The sequence below is a fragment of the Mastacembelus armatus genome, chromosome 12 (genome assembly GCF_900324485.2).
Source record: "Mastacembelus armatus chromosome 12, fMasArm1.2, whole genome shotgun sequence".
In the NCBI taxonomy this organism is placed as follows: domain Eukaryota; kingdom Metazoa; phylum Chordata; class Actinopteri; order Synbranchiformes; family Mastacembelidae; genus Mastacembelus; species Mastacembelus armatus.
The window spans coordinates 4,467,884-4,486,797 of NC_046644.1; the positions used below are offsets into that span (position 1 = coordinate 4,467,884).

Genomic DNA, 18,914 nt, shown 5'->3' on the forward strand with positions numbered 1-18,914 from the left:
AAATATAAAGATTATTTCAAATTCAGAGCTGGCGAGATTGTTTCACAGTGTCTGTTAGTGTACGTGTGTGTGTGTGTGTGTGTGTGTGTGTGTGTGTGTGTCTGTGTCTCAGTACCTTTCAGACTTTGTAGCAACTTCTGGACCGGTGCCCGGTGGTGTCATGGAAACGCTTGAATCGCTCAGAATGATTCATGTCTGCACAGCTCAGCCCTCCCCCCGTCTCTCTCTCACTCACACATACGCACACACACATAGTGCACACACACAATGCACGAAGAGGGAGTTTAACCCTTCTTCTATCCTTCTCTGCCTCTCCTCTTTTTTCCCTCTCGTCATCTCACCATCCTCGTCAAATTGCGCTATTAGTCACATAGTTTATTAAAATGGGCTCATTATATGGATGTCAGAGGATATCACGTCTTCTGAGTGTTTCCTTTCACACACAAAGACTCAACATGTCTTTCAACCTGTGAAAGAAAGTCTAGACGTCAACAGCAAGTTCTTAAACAGCTCCATCTAGTTGTTTTTTTCCTTCCTGGACAAGTCAGAGTGGAAAAAAATAGTAACTGATAGATTCAACTTCCTGCAGATTCAACTAAACTGACTAAAACTAATTTAATGAAATGAATAAATGCATGTAAAATTAAAGCTAAAAATCACCACTAAAATATAACATTCAGGATACATTGATGGATGTCTATACTGAGCAACTCCAAACCGTGTTTTTTACGGTTGGTAAATGAAAGTTAAATTAAAATGAAAGTCAGTAAAAGGTAAGGAATGTCAGGATGCCAGGATGTCACTGATGGCCTGTCAAAGTGGCTGCAGAAATCAGGCAACATAGCATCTAGATGTTCTCAAGAAACCTTTTAACGTAAGTGAAAAAAAAAATAAAAGTAACGTCACTTTACTTAGTATGGCACATGACTTTAACATAATGCTAAAGTTGTTAAAGTTGAAGAATGCCCTTGTGTATTTTGCCTTGCCCCTTCAGACACTGGTATCTTTTAACAGTTGTGTTTAGTAGTGGTTCCAAAACACGGGTGACCTACACTCACTGTGGTCCCTGAACACCTCCACAGGAGGCACATGCAGCACATCATCATCTTACTTTTACTGCTGCTAAATCTGAGTTAGGAATAATATATAAAACTGACAAATAAATAGTATTCAAGAAATAGACAGGAATAAATTCCCTGCCTGAATGATGCTGATAGATGTCTGATTGATCGATGAAATCCATCTGTGAAAAATGAAAATAATACAAAAGAATTTTATTTGTTAATTTCGTCGTCATCATCAGTCATCTCTGTGCAGTGGGGATTTGATGGCCTGTCAGTACCAGAAAACACACAGCTGTGAGCGTTGTGTTTGCACTGAGACAGAAATCACCAGTTAACAATTTTTGTTTTTCTGCGTATCAGTACATTTTTGAATTTTTTTTTTTGAATTTTTTTTTTTTTTTTATTCAAGAGCTCAAATGAAACACTGAAGCACAATCTTCTTTATGCTGTTGTCTCCTCTTTTCACTATGGTCCTTTTCATGTTTAGTCTAACTGTTCTCTCTCCACTGTTCTTCTCCAATATTCCCATCCTTTTCTGTTTTCTACTTCCTGTCTTGCTTTCTTTTATTGACATTCTCATTTTCTCTACTCTGCTTTTTACATTTTCTTTGTTTTTCTCATCTCTTCTCTCAAATCCACTTCCCTTCTCTTCAGCTGACAGATGAACCAGTCTGTAGCTCGCTGATGTAATCACTTTGTTGTTGTGCTGCAGTTAATAAAACATTATTAAACAAATTAACATGAACACAGAAGAGCTGATTAATGAAGAAGAAATACCAGGATATTACTGGTGTTTAATTGATTTTTAAAGTAAAATAATAGACCATCTCAGTCTTGTTTGCACTGGTGTTGCTGATTTAGCACTTATGAGTATATGTCACCAGTATTTTTGCTTGGCAAGTGCAGATTGGGTATTTCACCAATTTGGAACCCTATCCAAAATAGGTCCCATCCTTATGTAATAAATAAAATGCTTATATTGGAACAAACAGGCAGCGCTGACCAAGTAAGAGCTGGTAGTTTAAGGGCTTCTACAAAAATTGATGGTATGACATGACATGACACAAAGGGAAGCGACTGGCTCTTTAGTGAGCGCTGTGACACGAATGGCACAGTTCTTCTGGGGCTGGCCTTCATCCAAATGCAGAGACACACTAGATAGTTCTGTAGCTGGCAAGTCGCATCTCGAGGTGTTTCTGTTTTTCTTCTCTGTTAAGTTGGTTATGTTCAGCATTGAAATACAGCACGAAAAAAGGAAAAAAAATCAAATGTGTCATTTTGTGTGTGTGTATGTTTGTTTGTATTATATTTTCACACTGAGCAAGTGATAAATGTCCTGACAAGGAATATAATAAGTAGTCCTTATAAGCATTAGCCTTAGAATGTAGTTTAGTTAGTGATGAGATTAGATTAGCTTTAGATTTTTGGAAGCTGATTCTAGTTGAATCCAGGAGTTGAAATGTGTGAAAATTTAGTAAGTGAAATAATATAATTTTATTTATTTGTACAGAACTTTCCATTTAGTTTGAGCAACGGTTGAGCATGTTTTAGTGATGGTGAAGATCGAAGTTAATTTACTCCCATTTTTAGAATTGACATGGATTCATTGGAAGCTGTGAATAAAGTTACTGTTAATGTTTTGACAACCTACGTTTATTTTTTATTTCCTAAAACAGGACTAGATTAGAATTTCAGTTCATATCTGGTTTTAAGTGTTTAATCTTTAAAGCTTTCTTTAATCCGAAGTGGAGGCAGCTCTTGTAGGTCAGTCTTATTAACAGTCAAATCTGCCACCTTAAACCTGTTTTAAAATGTGCATCATTTGTGTGTTTAGTTTATTTTACGAATAATATGAGCTAGTTTGGGTAAGGGTCTGTTAAAAAGTTGTGTAATTTCCATTATTATACCAGATAATTGTCTAGCAGAGCATCCTGGTTCCTGTTAGCTCTTGTAATGGAGCTGAAATCTCTTGGTATTATGGATTAGTAGGGATTTGATCCTCCTGGCTCATCGACTTCTCTATGGGCTGTACAGAGCAGAGTGGGCTGACCTTCCCTCCTTCACCTTTTGTACTTCTGCAGCCAACAAACTCTAACGAGCAGTGGTTTGTCTGGAGGTCCTTGTCACAGCCAGTGAGCCTACTTATTTCCGTTGTTAGGGAAAAAAAACAATGTCACACTGGGATCCCTCAGGGAAATGTAGAGGTCTGTGAAAGTATAGCAGAGCTAGAAATCATTCTTTTAAATAGCGCTTTGAGATGGCTTACATTCTAGTGCCTGTTTTAAGAATTTGTTTGACTGCATGTGACAGCTGATAGTGGAGATGATTGAAAGAGGATGATTTAGAAACAAGATTCAGCATTTATCCTATGGCCTATTCAAACTCTATGTAGTTACATGTAAGGAAGCAATTTAATTTTAATGCTTTCCTAGAGTTGGTTCTATCATCAGCTGTTCTCACATTTCGGTTAATATTAAATGAAGGAGATTGTTTGATGAAATATAATGAGAAAAAGTGGGATATTTTTACTTGGAGATGGCCTCGGTTGTCAGTAGATTTTCAAAATTGTCATAAATCAACAAATCAGTACAATAGCAAGGCTTTATCATTGTTACCAGGGTACACATGTTCTATCTATTTTTGTCTATTCTATTTTTAACTAGCCTTTAAAAATGGTTGCACACAAGACATGCTGGGGACAGGCTAGAGACATGGCCAAGCAGTAATGAAACACGAATGTTATGTGGTTGGTGTGGGATGCGGTGCAGGATGAAAGGAGGTAGGACCCAAATGCAGGACACAAGACACCTGGATCTCCCAGGGCTCAGGCAAAACACACAAAAATCCCTGTCCGGGAATAATCGCCACTCTCGGTGTGGACAGGCAGGCAAACAGGTAACTCTGCTGGAAACATCAAACAACTACCACTACTACTACTAATGCTCCGACAAAGAACAAATGAAAGAGGGAGTATAAATAGCTTCAGAACAAAAACTAATTAAACGCAGGCGAAAGTAATTTAACTAAAAAACATAAAACTACCTGCAACTAACATAGGGGGCAAGAGGAACTAATGCACCAAAATAAAAGTCCAACAAAAATACAAACCCCAGACCACAACAACAAATCGCATTAGATTATTTGTTTTAGATTTCTAGAAATTGTCAGGATTCAGAAATCAAATGTTTTAGATATGACAGAGCAGAAAAATGTTGACCCTTCACTGTTTTAAAGAACTGTATCCACAGCCAGACAGACATAATATGAAAGCTGGATTGAGGGTTGATCAACACAATGCATGTGGAGGGGGGCCTTACAGCTTGATCCAAAACAGCACTGGCCTGTTTGTGCTTTTTTGTTAGTTTGTTTTTTGTTAGCTTAGCCTCTGTGTCCAAAAACACAAGCACAAACAAACTCTTACCCTGATCATATTTCACTTTAACCCTGTAGTTTTAGTTCCTGCTGTGCTCAGGTAGCCACAATAGTTTTACCTCTGTTGTTTATTGTTATAATGGAAGGGACTTTAAAAGGCAACTATGTAAGTTAGTGGGTAATTAAAAAATTAAGTTAATAATTGGCAATACTACCAATTTCATTTAATCCCTTTTTTACACAGTGTATTTAAATTTGGGGCTTTGAGGTAAAGATTTTATTTTTCTTTATTTTTATTCATTTAATGGATAAATCTTTCTGCTATTATATATGTGCACCATTATTTATTTGTCACTTTATAATCTTTTGACATTAACAAATTCAAAAATGCGTTGGTTATGTTTTAAAATACTATTTAGAAATTGTCATTGTTTTTAAAGAATAGTTATTTTCTTTTCTATTTTCATTTCTATTTAATACAATACATTTTTTCAACATTTAGCCCATAATTAGAATTTTGATACAAAATTGTGCATTTTAATTGTGGATGAAAGATTTTGGATGTGGTATTTTGTAGAGGTATATGCAATTTTAAATTTAAATGGATCTTTGTGTGTGTGTGCATATGTGTGTGCGTGTGTTCCTGAATTAGTATATTTAAATGTTCATTTTTCTGTGTATGGATATATTTCAGTACCATGCAAAAGTACATTTGTGTGTGTATGTGTAGTGGGCTACATATATGTATATTGTACACATTCGCACACACGTGAGTGTGTGTGTCTCTATGTGCATCTGTGCCAGTGCTTTCCAGTACTTTGTGTGTGTGTTGTCGTGTGTGTGGGAGTCTTTGTATACTTGCCAAACCAGTCCAGCTGGCATCAGTCATAGCTGAAGCCAAGGCCGCTGTATTGGTCACACACAAAAACACACACGCGCACACACACACACCGTCAACCACATTCCCATTTTGTACGCTTGTAATTATCAACCTCTTCTGCATCGACTACAGCACTGATCTATACACGCCTGATTCAAACCTTTCACATACACGCTTCATTTTTCTGCACACATGCTCACTATAAAACCCCTCCATTTCGTCTTGTACGGCTGCACCAACTGCAGAATGTAATTATACACTAAACTGTGGTTTGATATTTAGACTGGCTGAAGATTTAAGGTTTTTCCAAAAAGAAGGTCTGTGTGGTAAAAATAGGCATCGAAGTGGTCCCATAGCTTGAAGAAGCTGGAGAGGAAATCAGCTTTGTTGTCTACATGCACCAGTGGTTGCTGCATTTTTGAAAATCTGTCAGACAGCTTTTTCACGCCAGACATGTCGGGTTTGTGTATTAAAGTAATGGGAGCTTACCTGCCAAAGAGGCTTCACCTTTTTGTCAAGTACTGATCAATCCTTGGCTTACATCGAAAGAGCTCTGATGTCTGGTTCAGTCAAAAACATTTAAACATGTGTGACCAAAGATGCTCTTGGGGTAGGTGAGGATGTCTCTTTTTTCACAGACATGAAATGTCTATTAGGTTTTAAGAAACTAGAAAACAAGAGCACTTTTTTTGATGTTTTTTACATAAAGTCTGAAGAAATATAAAATATCTAATGTCTAGGAGAAAATTACAAAGAGCAGAAAATGGTATGTGCCAGCTTGCGAGGTTTTGGCAAAATGATAAAATGAATGTTAGGGCAGTAATAAGTGGAGCTGGTTTTTAGCGTCAAATGCATCCATAGTGTATCCATCCATTGTTGGGATGGGGTGGGATGAGCAGAGCTTAACCTCCAGTGTACTGGCTCCAAATTGGAAAAAAAAAGCTGCAAATAATTAGAAATTTTCCAAAAATGCTGCAAGTGAACTAACAAAATCATAATGGACAAATCAAATGATTGCAGAGTGGGTGCAAAATACTGCAGAATTGTAATTTAGTCAAGGTTAAGGTATTGCTGTGTGTTTTGCCTGTAAGTGTATTAAATGTTACATACAAAAACACACCCTCATTTATGAGCGGAGTCCAATTCCATGCACTGAAATGAACGAATAAAAATAAAAGGCCTTGGATAACTATGAGCTAATACATTGAAAATGACACCAACACATATTGGCACGCTTGCCATGGTTGCTAGGGTGTCACTAGCTTAACATTGGGTGCTATGACAATATGGGCCTTAAAATGAGAGGTAGCTGTATCAAAATTGTGGAAGCGGTCTCCATTATTGCTGGTGTTGGAAAGGAGTGAGTAATTTCATAATTTCTACTCTTTCATTTATATAACTGAAATCTTTGTTGATCTGTGCATCGCAAGCATAGCAGATGTCTGTTTTGTTGTGTTGGGAGATCGGAGAGCAGAAAACATACAAACCACACACACACACACACACACACACACACACATGCCAGCCAAACACACACCCTGTATCATGAGAAATGTCTGGCTCTTTTCTACTGAAAGCCTTTTACCGTGTTTCCTGAACAAATTGTGAAAGAATGGTTGTCATGAATGAATAAAAGAGTAAAACGTATGGTCATTGAAACAAATCAACCATAATCTGTGCATTTGTTGATTTAATAGTAAATCCAATTGTCATTTTATTGAGTGAACATCAAGAAATAAAATGAATGATTCCACTGTTCATTTTAAGTTTACCTTGCATGTATGTAGCAAAAAGTATACAAATTTTAGTATGTTTTTTATAATGAGGATTTGTCTTTGTTGACATGATTCTCACGGCTCCTCTTCTTTTCTTCCTCCAGCAGGTAAAACAGAGAGGAGTTCATACTATGGCAGAGAGTCCAACCCACACTGTCACCAGGTCAGTCTCCCTCATTTATAAAAGCAGCACGGGTGTGTTGCTCAGCTTTACAGCTTTTTTCCCCTCTATGTGTTAAAGTAGTAAACATACTGAGGAAGACAGAGGAGTGAAAACCCCATCTGGGCTTGATCTAGGTTCAGTGGGAGAGGATGTTGAGTCCCAGAGATGAGGATTTGAGCACCTGACTCCTCATTCTTGACTCAGGACCTTACAATAATAACTGCAAACAGCTGTGTAGAAGTAGACAGCAGGAAACAGGTTCAAGCACTCAGCCTGCCCAACTTGAGTAAGACATCCTGTAGATGAGAGGTATGACTGGGTTGTGGACTGAACCAGTGCACAAAGGTGAAAACTCTTTTTGTTAAACATTTATTTAGCATGTGGCTAAATAAATGCCCAATCTTAGGCTTTTTCTCTCATTAACATGTTGCTTGTTAGCTTGACCACTTGCTAGCTAGGCATAAGAGTGGAACATAGAACACTGGAGACCCAGTGGTTAGTAAAAGGTATCAAGGGTGACACACATGGCCCTAAAGTCAGAGAAAAGAAGAAACACATGATGAAAAAGATAAAGCAGGCAAATTCTAGTTAAAAGAGGGAATCAAACCAAGACGTTATATTTGAATGGCTCATTGAGAAGTGTGTGTGGGTGTGTGTGGGTTAGCAGATACCGGAGTTGACCGGTGGCTTCCACACACATCTCTCTCGCTTGTATAGTCAGATCAGACAAAGGAAAAGTGAAATTAATAAATTAGAGTATAATTATGCTTTTTTTGGAAATGTATATAGATTTTCACAAACAATCACCAAACACATACATCCCACTGTTTTGCTAGTTACCTCAACCTACACGATAATAGCTAAGTGTAGTTTTATATGATGGTTAGATCATTTTTAATTGAATAAATGTATGTATGTGCTTCTGAATACAAGATTTAACATCTATAGTACAACATAATTTTTTTTTTTTTTTTTTTAGAGAGAAGGCAGGATTAGCTAAAAATACAGAAGTATTAGGCCTATTATTATTTTCTTAGTGACAAATTTATAACTTATTTTATTTTACTTTACTATATTTTAGTTTTCATCAGACCAGTGTTTTATTTATAGATTTTTTTCCACAAATCCTCCAGAACCTGGTTTAGTTTATTCATCTAAACTCCAATGTTGTAACTAAGTCCATCCACAGTTAACATCATCCAATCACAATTTTTGTTGGGTCTCTAAACCATGCAGGTAGCAGCATAAACATTGATTGGCTAGTAGTTTTATTATCCAGGTTCATCAGTTATTCACAGTTCACACAACAAATATATGGAGCACTCTCTGCTTCTTATATGTCAATCATCCTCATGACTAATATAAACAACAGCTGTTATATGTTTTTATTTCATGATTTCCAGAGAGATGCCTCACTTTCTCACATATTCCCAACTTCATAAACCAAATTATTATTACTTTTACTCGTTAATGGGTTTGAATGCAATATTTATGGCAGCGGTGCAAGTCGCTGTGAGGACTTTGTTAAAATTCTAGGTGAAGAATCTCTACTATGATCTTCCTGTTCATTTCTCATTGACCATATGTATCCATGAGAAGTTGTACATTGATAATTAAGAAACTATGCAGATACTGGTGTTTGATTCTACGGGCTGAATATTAAACAGACAGGTTTAATGTGCTCACTGTAATTTGATGACCACCTTTCTGATTTTTGAAAATTATCAAATCACATATTTTCCATTCCACCGCAGGCTGTCAAACAGTCTGTGGATTTTTTTTTTTTGTTTTTATTTTGAACTTCAAAAATGTATTAATTAAAGCTTATCAAAGAAGTGTATTTCTTTGAAAGCAAAGTGCTAAAATATATTACAGCTTGTGGTGACTATATGAAATGTGCTATATTTTCTTGGGTTGGGTTTTAGATTGGATGAAAGCTGGTTGATCACATAGAAAGTACATCTTATACTTTTGGTTTTACTTATATATCATATAACATTGTGGATTGATGCAGTGTCTAAAATCAAGAGGTGCAGCAAAGACAGTGCATGTCATCTCCTCTGTTACTCTTATTTAGCCTGGACTTTTAATCAAAATAAATGAAAATGTTAAATCTGAAACCATAAGTGTTAATGCATATTTACCTGTGTGCAGTCCTCTCGGAATCAAGCATGAACTCCTTCACCAAAACTTGATAATGTCATGGCATTCAATCCAAGCTCAGTCACCTCTTTGGGTGCATAACCTGGCAGATCCACAGACATCAAATTACAGCGGAATGTGTCAGTGCCACAGTAAAACTTGTTAGCTGGCTCACTATCTGTGGCAGGCATCTTACCTATCACCTTACGTCAGGTAAGACAAACTATAATTGGCCAGGGTCACAGAAAGCAGCTCAGAAGGCAGAAATGTTGCATAATCTGATCTTGTAAAAGTATTGGTTGAAGGCAGAGCATGTGAGGTGGTGTAATGATCCATTTTATAATATAATCTTCTGTTTTTTTTTCTAATTTGTTTCTTTTTGGATACAAACACTGGTGATGATGACTACAGAGGATCCAAATATTAAGAATAGGAGAAACATTGCCAACAGCTGCGATAAAACCAAACAAAAATAATTGACAGTGGTCTAAATGTGGTTGCTCAGGGCAAATGGCCAACTATTATTGTCTTGTGAATAAGGAAAATACAGAAAGTGCAATGAAGAAGATTAATGAAATGCAATTTGTGGTGTGTCATCTGAAGGACTTCTGGTAGTTTGTTGACTTCAGGAATTAAAAGGCCTTCCATTTTAGTTTGATCTTTTTCTTTCTGTCACAAGGACAGGATCTGGCCTTGACAACTTTGAGAACACACACACACAGACACAAAGAGAGGAAAGATGCCAGCTATATCTGCCTCATGTCAAGTCTTAATTGTACTTGAATAGTTTTCATTGACATCTTCCCATTGGTGGAGTTACATATAGCTGGCTGAGTTTAGATCTGAGTTGTCCTCTGAACATCTTTACATTCACTTCATTTGTTTTATTCAGTCATCAGCATATATGTTGTTTAATTGGTTCTTTTATTGAAATTATTTCTTAATCGTAGTTGGTTTGCTAGTTTGTTTGTTTGTGAATTTAATCATTTCTTCTTCATTTATTCATCCTTTCATGTAAAGCTTTTCATATTTTCTTTTCTTTAAGTTTTTCACGTTGTCAACCATCCAGTCAGTTCATTTATATGTTCATATCTTTGTTTATCCATTCTGAATCTCATTTATACATTTAGTTGTTCCTTCGTCCGCACAGTATTTTCAATTTACTTGTTTAAAGTAATTAGTCATCCATTCATTGGTCAATTGGATTCATACATCCATTCATCCAGCCAATCACCTATTTCATTAATTGCATTATTAATCCAAGTTAAGCATTAGGTTTGTTCATTTATTCATATACAGAGCTCAGCCTGCCACCTTTACCCTCATTCATTCATTCATTTGTTCATTTCTTAGTCTATGGATTGCCTTCTTCCATTTGTTGTTGTCTGTCATTCTAATCTATCCATTGATCTATCTGATCTATCCTTCACTCATTCAATATTCATCCATTTACTGTATTCATTTGTTCATCTGGTAGTCCATTTGTTGACTTGATAGTGCTCTGATCCCTCTATCCACTGATTTATCAACTACTCACTGATATTTTATTTATAACCACCTCTTGTGTCCAGCTGTGGCCTTTGTATGAGACTACAGCAAACCGTAGAGGACAAAAATATGTAATAAATCAAACATTACTGCCTCACTGGCCATTTTCCTACTGGGCTGCTGTCAAATTATCCCTCTACACAGCCTGAATGGCTCCTGATGGAAATTGTTTGGAAATGGCAGATAAATTTACATGCTGGGCTGAAGTCCAAACTCCTCTGGCTTCATCCTCGGCTGTAAGTAAAAAAAAAAAAACAAAAAAAACAAAACAGAAGGATATGGCAGAGGATGAGCTCACACACTAACAGCAGGAAGATTTCCAGTGACCTCAGTGTATTTCACCAATCTCTGATCAAACTAAATAGTGCTCTGTCATTGGAGTGTTGAGATAATTGAAGGTTTTCTTCCATATTTTTTTGGTTTGGTTTTTGGTTGAGTGTTGAAGTTTTAAAATTTACACCTCATGAGTTTGTTGTATGCCCAATAACAGTGCTGCAAATTTCCCCACCAGAGTTTCAACAAAATCTTTGAGAAGTGCCATTACATTTTCTCTACATCCTTCATTGTGTGAGCTGTTTAATGTTTGGGAAGACGTTTTTTTTACCCTAACCACTCAACAGTGACTGATGTAACATCATTTCCAGTGGTCACAGAAGCAAGCATAGTAATTTCAATCAGTGTGTTAAGAGTTTCTTTAATTTGACTCATTCATGCTTGTTGCTATTTTTTCCTGTTGCCTTGATTCGTTTTCCAATAAAACTTCCATCAATAGATAGATTTTCATAGGTCCAGAATAACATCTGGTTCCATACTGGGTAAACCAGACAGTTTTGAAGGATTTCTATCAGATATGGCTAAAAAATCCGAACTGTGCATTAATGTGACATGAATGGTTTGAAGATGTTTCTATCGAGCAAAACTGTATATATTTTATCCACAACAGAGCTTTTTGTCTTTAGTAGTAATAGTATTTGGATTGAACTGTGTGCTATTTTGTGTGAACTAGTTGGACCATTATGTGTGTAGGTTGTAGTAACTCTCTCCTAGCTCTAAAAGGATGTGGGGGGCTGGGAAAAAATGGCCTCTTGCCAAGGTAGGAGCCCATCCCCCAACAGTCAGCCCTGCTCCCCCCAAAACATCCAAACCCTGTCGTCTGCTGGCAGAAGGTGGCATGAATAAACACAAAACACTAGGGACAGAAAAAGGGTGAATATATTGCTTGATTACATGTGATGTTAGGAATTAAACCTTTTGTATGTTTACATGAATATATTATATTTTTAAATGATTTCATCTATTGTATTGGTCTTTTAAGTGGAAAGTGAAACTATATTCATCAAAAACATTATATATATTATTATTGTGCTGTGTGGCCTCGAGGTTCCATACATGGTACTTTTCATTCTTGTTCACTATATGCTGTATGTTCTATATGAAGGTCATGTTGAAAGTACAGTGTGTTGAAAGTTGCAGTTGCAGTTTGCTTTCTTGTTCATGTTGGCATACAGGATGAGTTTCATTCTTGACTGTCGGGGGAATAGCTAACAGAACTATATCACCTCAAGTTTCTTTTATTAGCTCATTTGGGATTTCTTCTTTCATCTTCATGAGCAGATGGAGTTTGGTCATGATTCTCACCTCTCTTTTCCTGATGCTTCATGGCACTGCAGAGTTTCACACTGTAATTGACTTGATAGTTACTTTAAAGCTCAGCTGTCACATGTCATGAGCAAATTTACACCTGTCAGCGAGATAGAGTAGTGGGATTTTTTTCAGTGCAAGGCTGCTTTGAATAGAGAAACTGTTGGCATTGGTAGTTTGGTCAGATGTCTAGAACAACCTATGTTTATGTTTCCTGACAAGGACTTTTGTGGTCTTGTGAATAATGACTGTTATGTAATAATGACTGACTAATAACTCCCAGAAGCTAAGGAGGCAGTAGCTTAAAATTTTTACAGCACTGCAAAACCTCTTAGTGGCAGCTGTGAGATGAATGGCTATGAATTCTGAGTCTCTGACATTGGAGACTGTGGAGACATCCAGTCTCCTACCAGTGGTCAGTGTTTTAGTTTCCTAAACTAATAAATGGGGAAAAAACCTTATTCTTTCCAAGTGTTAGATGTGGAGATGCCATATATTTGACTCATACACTAGAGAAGCACAAAAAGTGACTGTAGTTTCAGGCTAGTCCCATTTGCTGGAACAATTACTCAAAAAAAAAAAAAAGATCCAGTCTCCTCACTTAGGTTTCCAGGCAACTAGTGAAGATGCTGCTCAGATGAACTGATTGCAAGCATAAACTGTTCAAGACATAATTCAAGCACTCAGCTCCAGCTAAAACCATAAACAGATGAGATAGACCCTGTTAGAGATCCCACTACTTCCAAACTTTATGCCTAATTGTCCTGACTCCAGCTTCATACTTAAAGACTCCTTTACTCCTCACTATCTAGTGTTTTCTGGGAATGCTTTGTCAAATCTGAGAAAATTACCTAGATGATGTCATCAGGGTTATTTTGGTTTACGCTTGAGACATACACTTTATAACATAACGCCTACATTGTGAAACTATAAGTGAGGATTTTTAAAGAGCAACCAGGTTGGGTCTAATTAAAGATGTATCCGGGTGCACTGTGGTAAATGTAGGATGCAGTGTTTCCATCTATCCATTATTTACTGTGGGGGTTTATGTGTTTGGCCCATGGGAGGAAGCCAGAACAAATCCAGATTAGCTAAAGAAAACCCACATAAACAAAGTCCACACAGAAAAGACCCAGATTCAAACAGGATTTGAACATGGAACCTTCTTCCTGTGTTGCGACAATGCTAACCACTGCATCGCTATTCCACTCAGGTATAATGTTTTTGGCTTAAATTTATATTGATTATGAAAATTTAGGATATTATGTCTGCTGCTGTTTTAGTACAGCCTGCAGTACATTTTATTTTAAATATCAGGATGTAGCGGACAGATGTTTTTTAAATCTACTAATTTTGTTTGTGCCTCCCAAAAAGATTTGTTCTCACCCTGAAAACAGGCTTCACGTTTTTGGGTTAGATTATGAACTTCTTATAGGCAGATAAATCAACAGGAATCAATAGAATGTTGCTTGTCCTCCCCTTCGTTTATGGGGATTTCTGTGGCTTCATGGCTGCTGAGTGTCACCTTAACTCCCATAACTACAACAGAAACACTCTCATGGGTAGTATAATGCACACACACACACACACACACACATACAGCTTGGCTTCTCTGTAGTTGCTCACTAAAGGGACATTCTTTCTACATCAGCAGAAAAACCCACATCATCTGGATGAAGGGATGGCAGAAGATGATAGAAGTTGATCTCTCTTTCTCACACATTGCATCTATCTCTTACTGTCTCTCCTTACCTCTCAAGTCTCTATTTCTTTTAAACTTCTTCTCTTTTTCTTTACTCAGTCTTCCCCCTTCTCCTTCATTTCGTCATTCATTAAAACCAAAGTCAACGCTAACTGCACACACACGCGCGCACACACAGCCACACCAAAGCATGCCTGTCATCTAGTTATCACCTCACAGATCAGTAGGTTAGCTGTGGGCCAGCAGCTACAGCTGAGGCAGCAGCAGGCTAAATGTGAGGTTCTGGTGGAATGCAACATGAAAAAGCCTTTAACCCTTCACATACACACTCACCCATATCAGTCGTGGAAAGTGCTGAAGGCTCTGTTTTGAAGCTGTGCAAGGTTTCAGAGGAGCTTGGAAGCTGAGCTTACCTATTAGAGAAGCTGCATACACAAGTACAGAAGTATGTAAATAACCATACATTCAAACCAAGACATAAGCAGGCATAAGATTAACTGGTGATAAAATTGAAAATAAATGAACTATATACAGTTACAGTATATGTGATATATTAGTAGAAGAGTGGAGTTGTAGACAGTGAGAAAGACTAGTGTCCTAGTCTTTAAAGCAGATCCTCTTGAGTTTTATTACCTCTGACTGGTTATATGGTAGTGTTTTGTCATCTCTATAGAGCTGACCTGATGTTATATCTTTATGCAGGAGTAGGAGGAAAAATTTGCTGCGTGTAGCTATTTCTGTCAGTCATTTCAGTAAATTTGTTGTTAATTTTATGCACAGTAAATGCTGTATATAATTAGTTGTCTATACTAAAATTGGTTAAATTCTTGCTTATTTTGAAAATGAAAATAACCAACTTAAAAGGTTAAGACACCACAGAAGCAACAAGCTGTGGAGGGAAATATTTAAGTAAATTGAAGTATCAGATCAGATGTCCAAAGTGTGATCAGCACCTCACATTAGTCATGAACTGCTTTGCTTTAGCAAGTTTGTTGACATCTAAAGTCATGTTAAGTGAACTTCATGTCAAACCATTCACTTCATTCACATCATTTGTGTCTGTGGCTGCCACACTGCATTGGCAGTTGTAGTACGAATATTTTCAGTTTCTACTGACACTAAAGCCTTCAGTGTTATCTTGTTAAGTGTGCTAGGTCAGAACACATTTGTAAAATAAATCATATATCATATACACTCCCATTTCTCTCACTCCATCTATCACTTTGCTCTCTCTAACTGCCTGTTCGTCTCATTTTCTGTCATTTCTTTCTCTCTGGGACCAGTGTTGCTTTCTCTCTCTCCCTCTCCCTCCTCTTTCTCTCTGTCAAGATGCAATACTTCTGCAGATATATGGATTGTGTCAACGTGGAGGCCAGGCATCTGTGTGCATGCATGTGTGTGTGTAGGCGTGTGTGTCAATAGTCTTCATCCCCTCTTGAAAGCCAATAGTTCCTTTGCGTGGGCTTTACAGTGGAATCTTGTTACCAAGAATCTATTTGTATGTTCATCATTACTTTGTTCTGTCTGAGCACATTCCCATTGGCTCTTTTCTGACCAATTATCTTGTTGTAGGAAGTATAAGTCCCCAGCAGCTGGTCTGAATTCCAGAAAAAAAATCAATAAATAAATAAAACAAGGGTGAGTCAAAGACTGTTTACATGGAGAGAGATATTACTGTTGATTGTACCTTACAAAACAATGCAAACCATAACCCTGCAATACACTTTTACTTAGTAGATTTGCTGGATTTGGTCTCAGTTGTTTTCATGCATAGTTTGAAACAAAAGTTCAGTTTTGAAAATAGCTGACACTGTTTCTGTTTAGAAAACAGCAAGCACTGTTCCAAAAAGGTGCCGTATCCATTGAAACTTTTAATATATTCATTCACATTTTGATGTCAAAAAAGAAAAATACTGTAATATAAAACTCCTTGCTCACCACAGCAGTTCTCTTAATGCAGTGCATCAACTCAAGAATTCATGACCAAGGTAACAGCTCCCCAGAAGTGACACCACTGTCACCCCCCTGCTGGCTGGTTACAGTACCGGTCATATGCCCTGCCCCCTACAAATTAAGTTAGGCCGATGTTATCACACTTTGTGTACAAGTGTTAATTTTTCTGTTGGCTCTGTTATAATTATTTTGGATGACTGACAATTTTGATTGGCAGCCTTATAGTTTAGCTCCACCTATGTCCACTTCCGCAGAGAATCTGCTGTAGTCACTTTACGGTTTACAAAGTTTTAAACGTCCTACCTTTTTAGTTGTATTTTTACTTACATGATTTCACTTTAACTTTTTACTGTACATGCAATGGCTTTACTTGCAATGTATTATTAGTATGACTCTGCTGTGTATCTTGTGTTTGTATCATGTTTTTCACACAGTCCAACACAGAAACATGAAAAACAAGATTGAAAATATTGTGTGCAGAAAACTATCAGGTGAAATCTGTATTCATCATCTACACTTATGTTAATTGTTTTGTAAACCACCTTTTTTGTGTGGTCGTTGTGTGAATAGAATAAAAACTGTGTGAAAGTAAAAAGAACATACTGCTAATAAGTTTTATGCATGGCTTATAAATAAGTAAATATGTCTTCTTTGCTTTTACGTAATCTATTCATCTTGTGCATCTCTGTATGTGCTAGATGTTTCACTTACAGCTGCTCTGAGCTCTGAGTACACACAAACTGTGGCACACACACACACATCGATCCAGCTGCTCATTGCTTTCAGGAGAATCTTAGCCATCATTCAGACTCATCTTACAGCAGAACAGATCGACACTATATTTTATTTTACAATCAATCACAAACACACACTAACGCACACTGCTGGGCTCACTTACAGTACATCACAGATACATCAGCAATGACAGCTGACAGTTTGTGTGTGTGTGCAACTCAGATGCCCAAAGTTGCCATAATCACCTCAAGGCCAGCCGAAAGTCCTGCCCCATGGCCTCACCGAACCCCTCCCACACCCGAGTCTTTGCATTGCAACCACCTGTGCCGCGTACTGTTCGGTCTTCATAGGCTACTTTATACTTTATAGCCTACCTATGAGCCTATGAGAGCTGTAAGACAGTGGTGAGGTGTGCTGTAGGGGTGACAGAGGAGTTCAAGGTGGAGGTGGGACTGCACCAAGGATCGGCTTTGAGCTCCTTCTTGTTTGCTGTGGTGATGGACAGACTGACAGATGAGGTCAGACAGGAATCTCTGTGGACCATGATGTTTGCAGATGACATTGTCATCTGTAGTGAGAGCAGGGAGCAGGTGGAGGAAAATCTAGAGAGGTGGAGGTTTGCTCTGGAAAGGAGAGGAATGAAGGTTAGCCGCAGTAAAACAGACTACATGTGTGTAAATGAGAGGGACTCAAGTAGAACAGTGAGGTTACAGGGAGTAGAGGTGAAGAAGGTGGAGGATTTTAAGTACCTAGGGTCAACAGTCCAGAGCAACGGAGAGTGTGGAAAAGAAGTGAAGAGACGTGTGCAAGCAGGTTGGAACAGGTGGAGGAAAGTGTCAGGTGTGATGTGTGACAAAAGAGTGTCAGCAAGAATGAAAGGAAAGGTGGACAAGACAGTGGTGAGACCAGCAATGTTGTCTGGTTTAGAGACAGTGGCACTGAGAAAAAGACAGGAGGCAGAGCTGGAGGTAGCAGAGCTGAAGATGTTGAGGTTCTCTCTGGGAGTGACCAGGATGGATAGGATCAGGAATGAGTACATCAGAGGGACAGCTCATGTTAGATGTTTTGGAGAAAAAGCCAGGGAAGCCAGATTGAGATGGTTTGGACATGTTCAGAGGAGGGACAGTGAATACATTGGTAAAAGGATGCTGAGGTTAGAGCTGCCAGGAAGGAGGCCTGGAGGAAGACCAAAGAGGAGGTTCTTGGATGTAGTGAAGGAGGACATGAGGATAGTTGGTGTGGGTGAGGAGGATACAGAGGATAGGGTTAAATGGAGGCAGAAGATTCTCTGTGGTGACCCCTGAAGGGAGCAGCCGAAAGGAAAAGAAGACTGGTAAGACAGGACAGGTAACAGTAACTACGCCAATCGGCATTCAAACAAAAACTCTCCTACACAGACATGAGCCAAAATAGGCACAACATCAATGCCCCAACAGCGGACAAGAGAATGCAGGAGGTATATATAGACTAGGAACAAAAAACTAACTAAACACAGGTGAAAGTAATCTTACTAATAAAACATAAAGCTACCTACAACTAACATAGGAGACAGGAACAGACAGGACAGAAACCAAAATAAAAAGTCCAAACCGGAATGGAAAAACCCACATCATGACAATATTTTCATTTCAGAGACAGTTGCATGCATTTGTATTTGTACAAACATTAATGTTCTGACCAGGGGGTGCTCAAACAATAAAGTACACAAAAATGTAGAACAAGTCAGGAAGTAGAAATCTGTGAGGACAACATTTTCTTTGATAAAACTATGCATTGGCTGTTTCTTCAGGGTTTTAGTAGCATTTGTCCATTTCATTGTATAAATCATATTTTCTCACCTTGTCATCTTGCACATTGGCACCTCTGCAACCCTCCGTGACCCCTGCTTATTTAAAACCCCTTTGCTCTGTAGGTACACATGATTGCCTATGCATAATTA

The 18,914-nt window shown here is 37.9% G+C and overlaps 1 protein-coding gene across 11 annotated transcripts in view; it reads left to right on the plus strand.

Annotated features, from left to right (window-relative positions):
* tcf4 (transcription factor 4) overlaps positions 1–18,914 on the plus strand; it is a 215,194-nt gene that overhangs the window by 98,914 nt on the left and 97,366 nt on the right. For 7 of the 11 annotated variants that reach the window (XM_026296705.2, XM_026296699.2, XM_026296704.2 and 4 more), the window contains one exon: positions 7,196–7,254. In XM_026296705.2, the coding sequence (XP_026152490.1) occupies positions 7,196–7,254 (59 nt within the window). The remainder of the gene's footprint in view (positions 1–7,195; positions 7,255–18,914) is intronic. The other 4 variants (XM_026296708.2, XM_026296701.1, XM_026296707.1 and 1 more) reach the window with 1 other exon arrangement.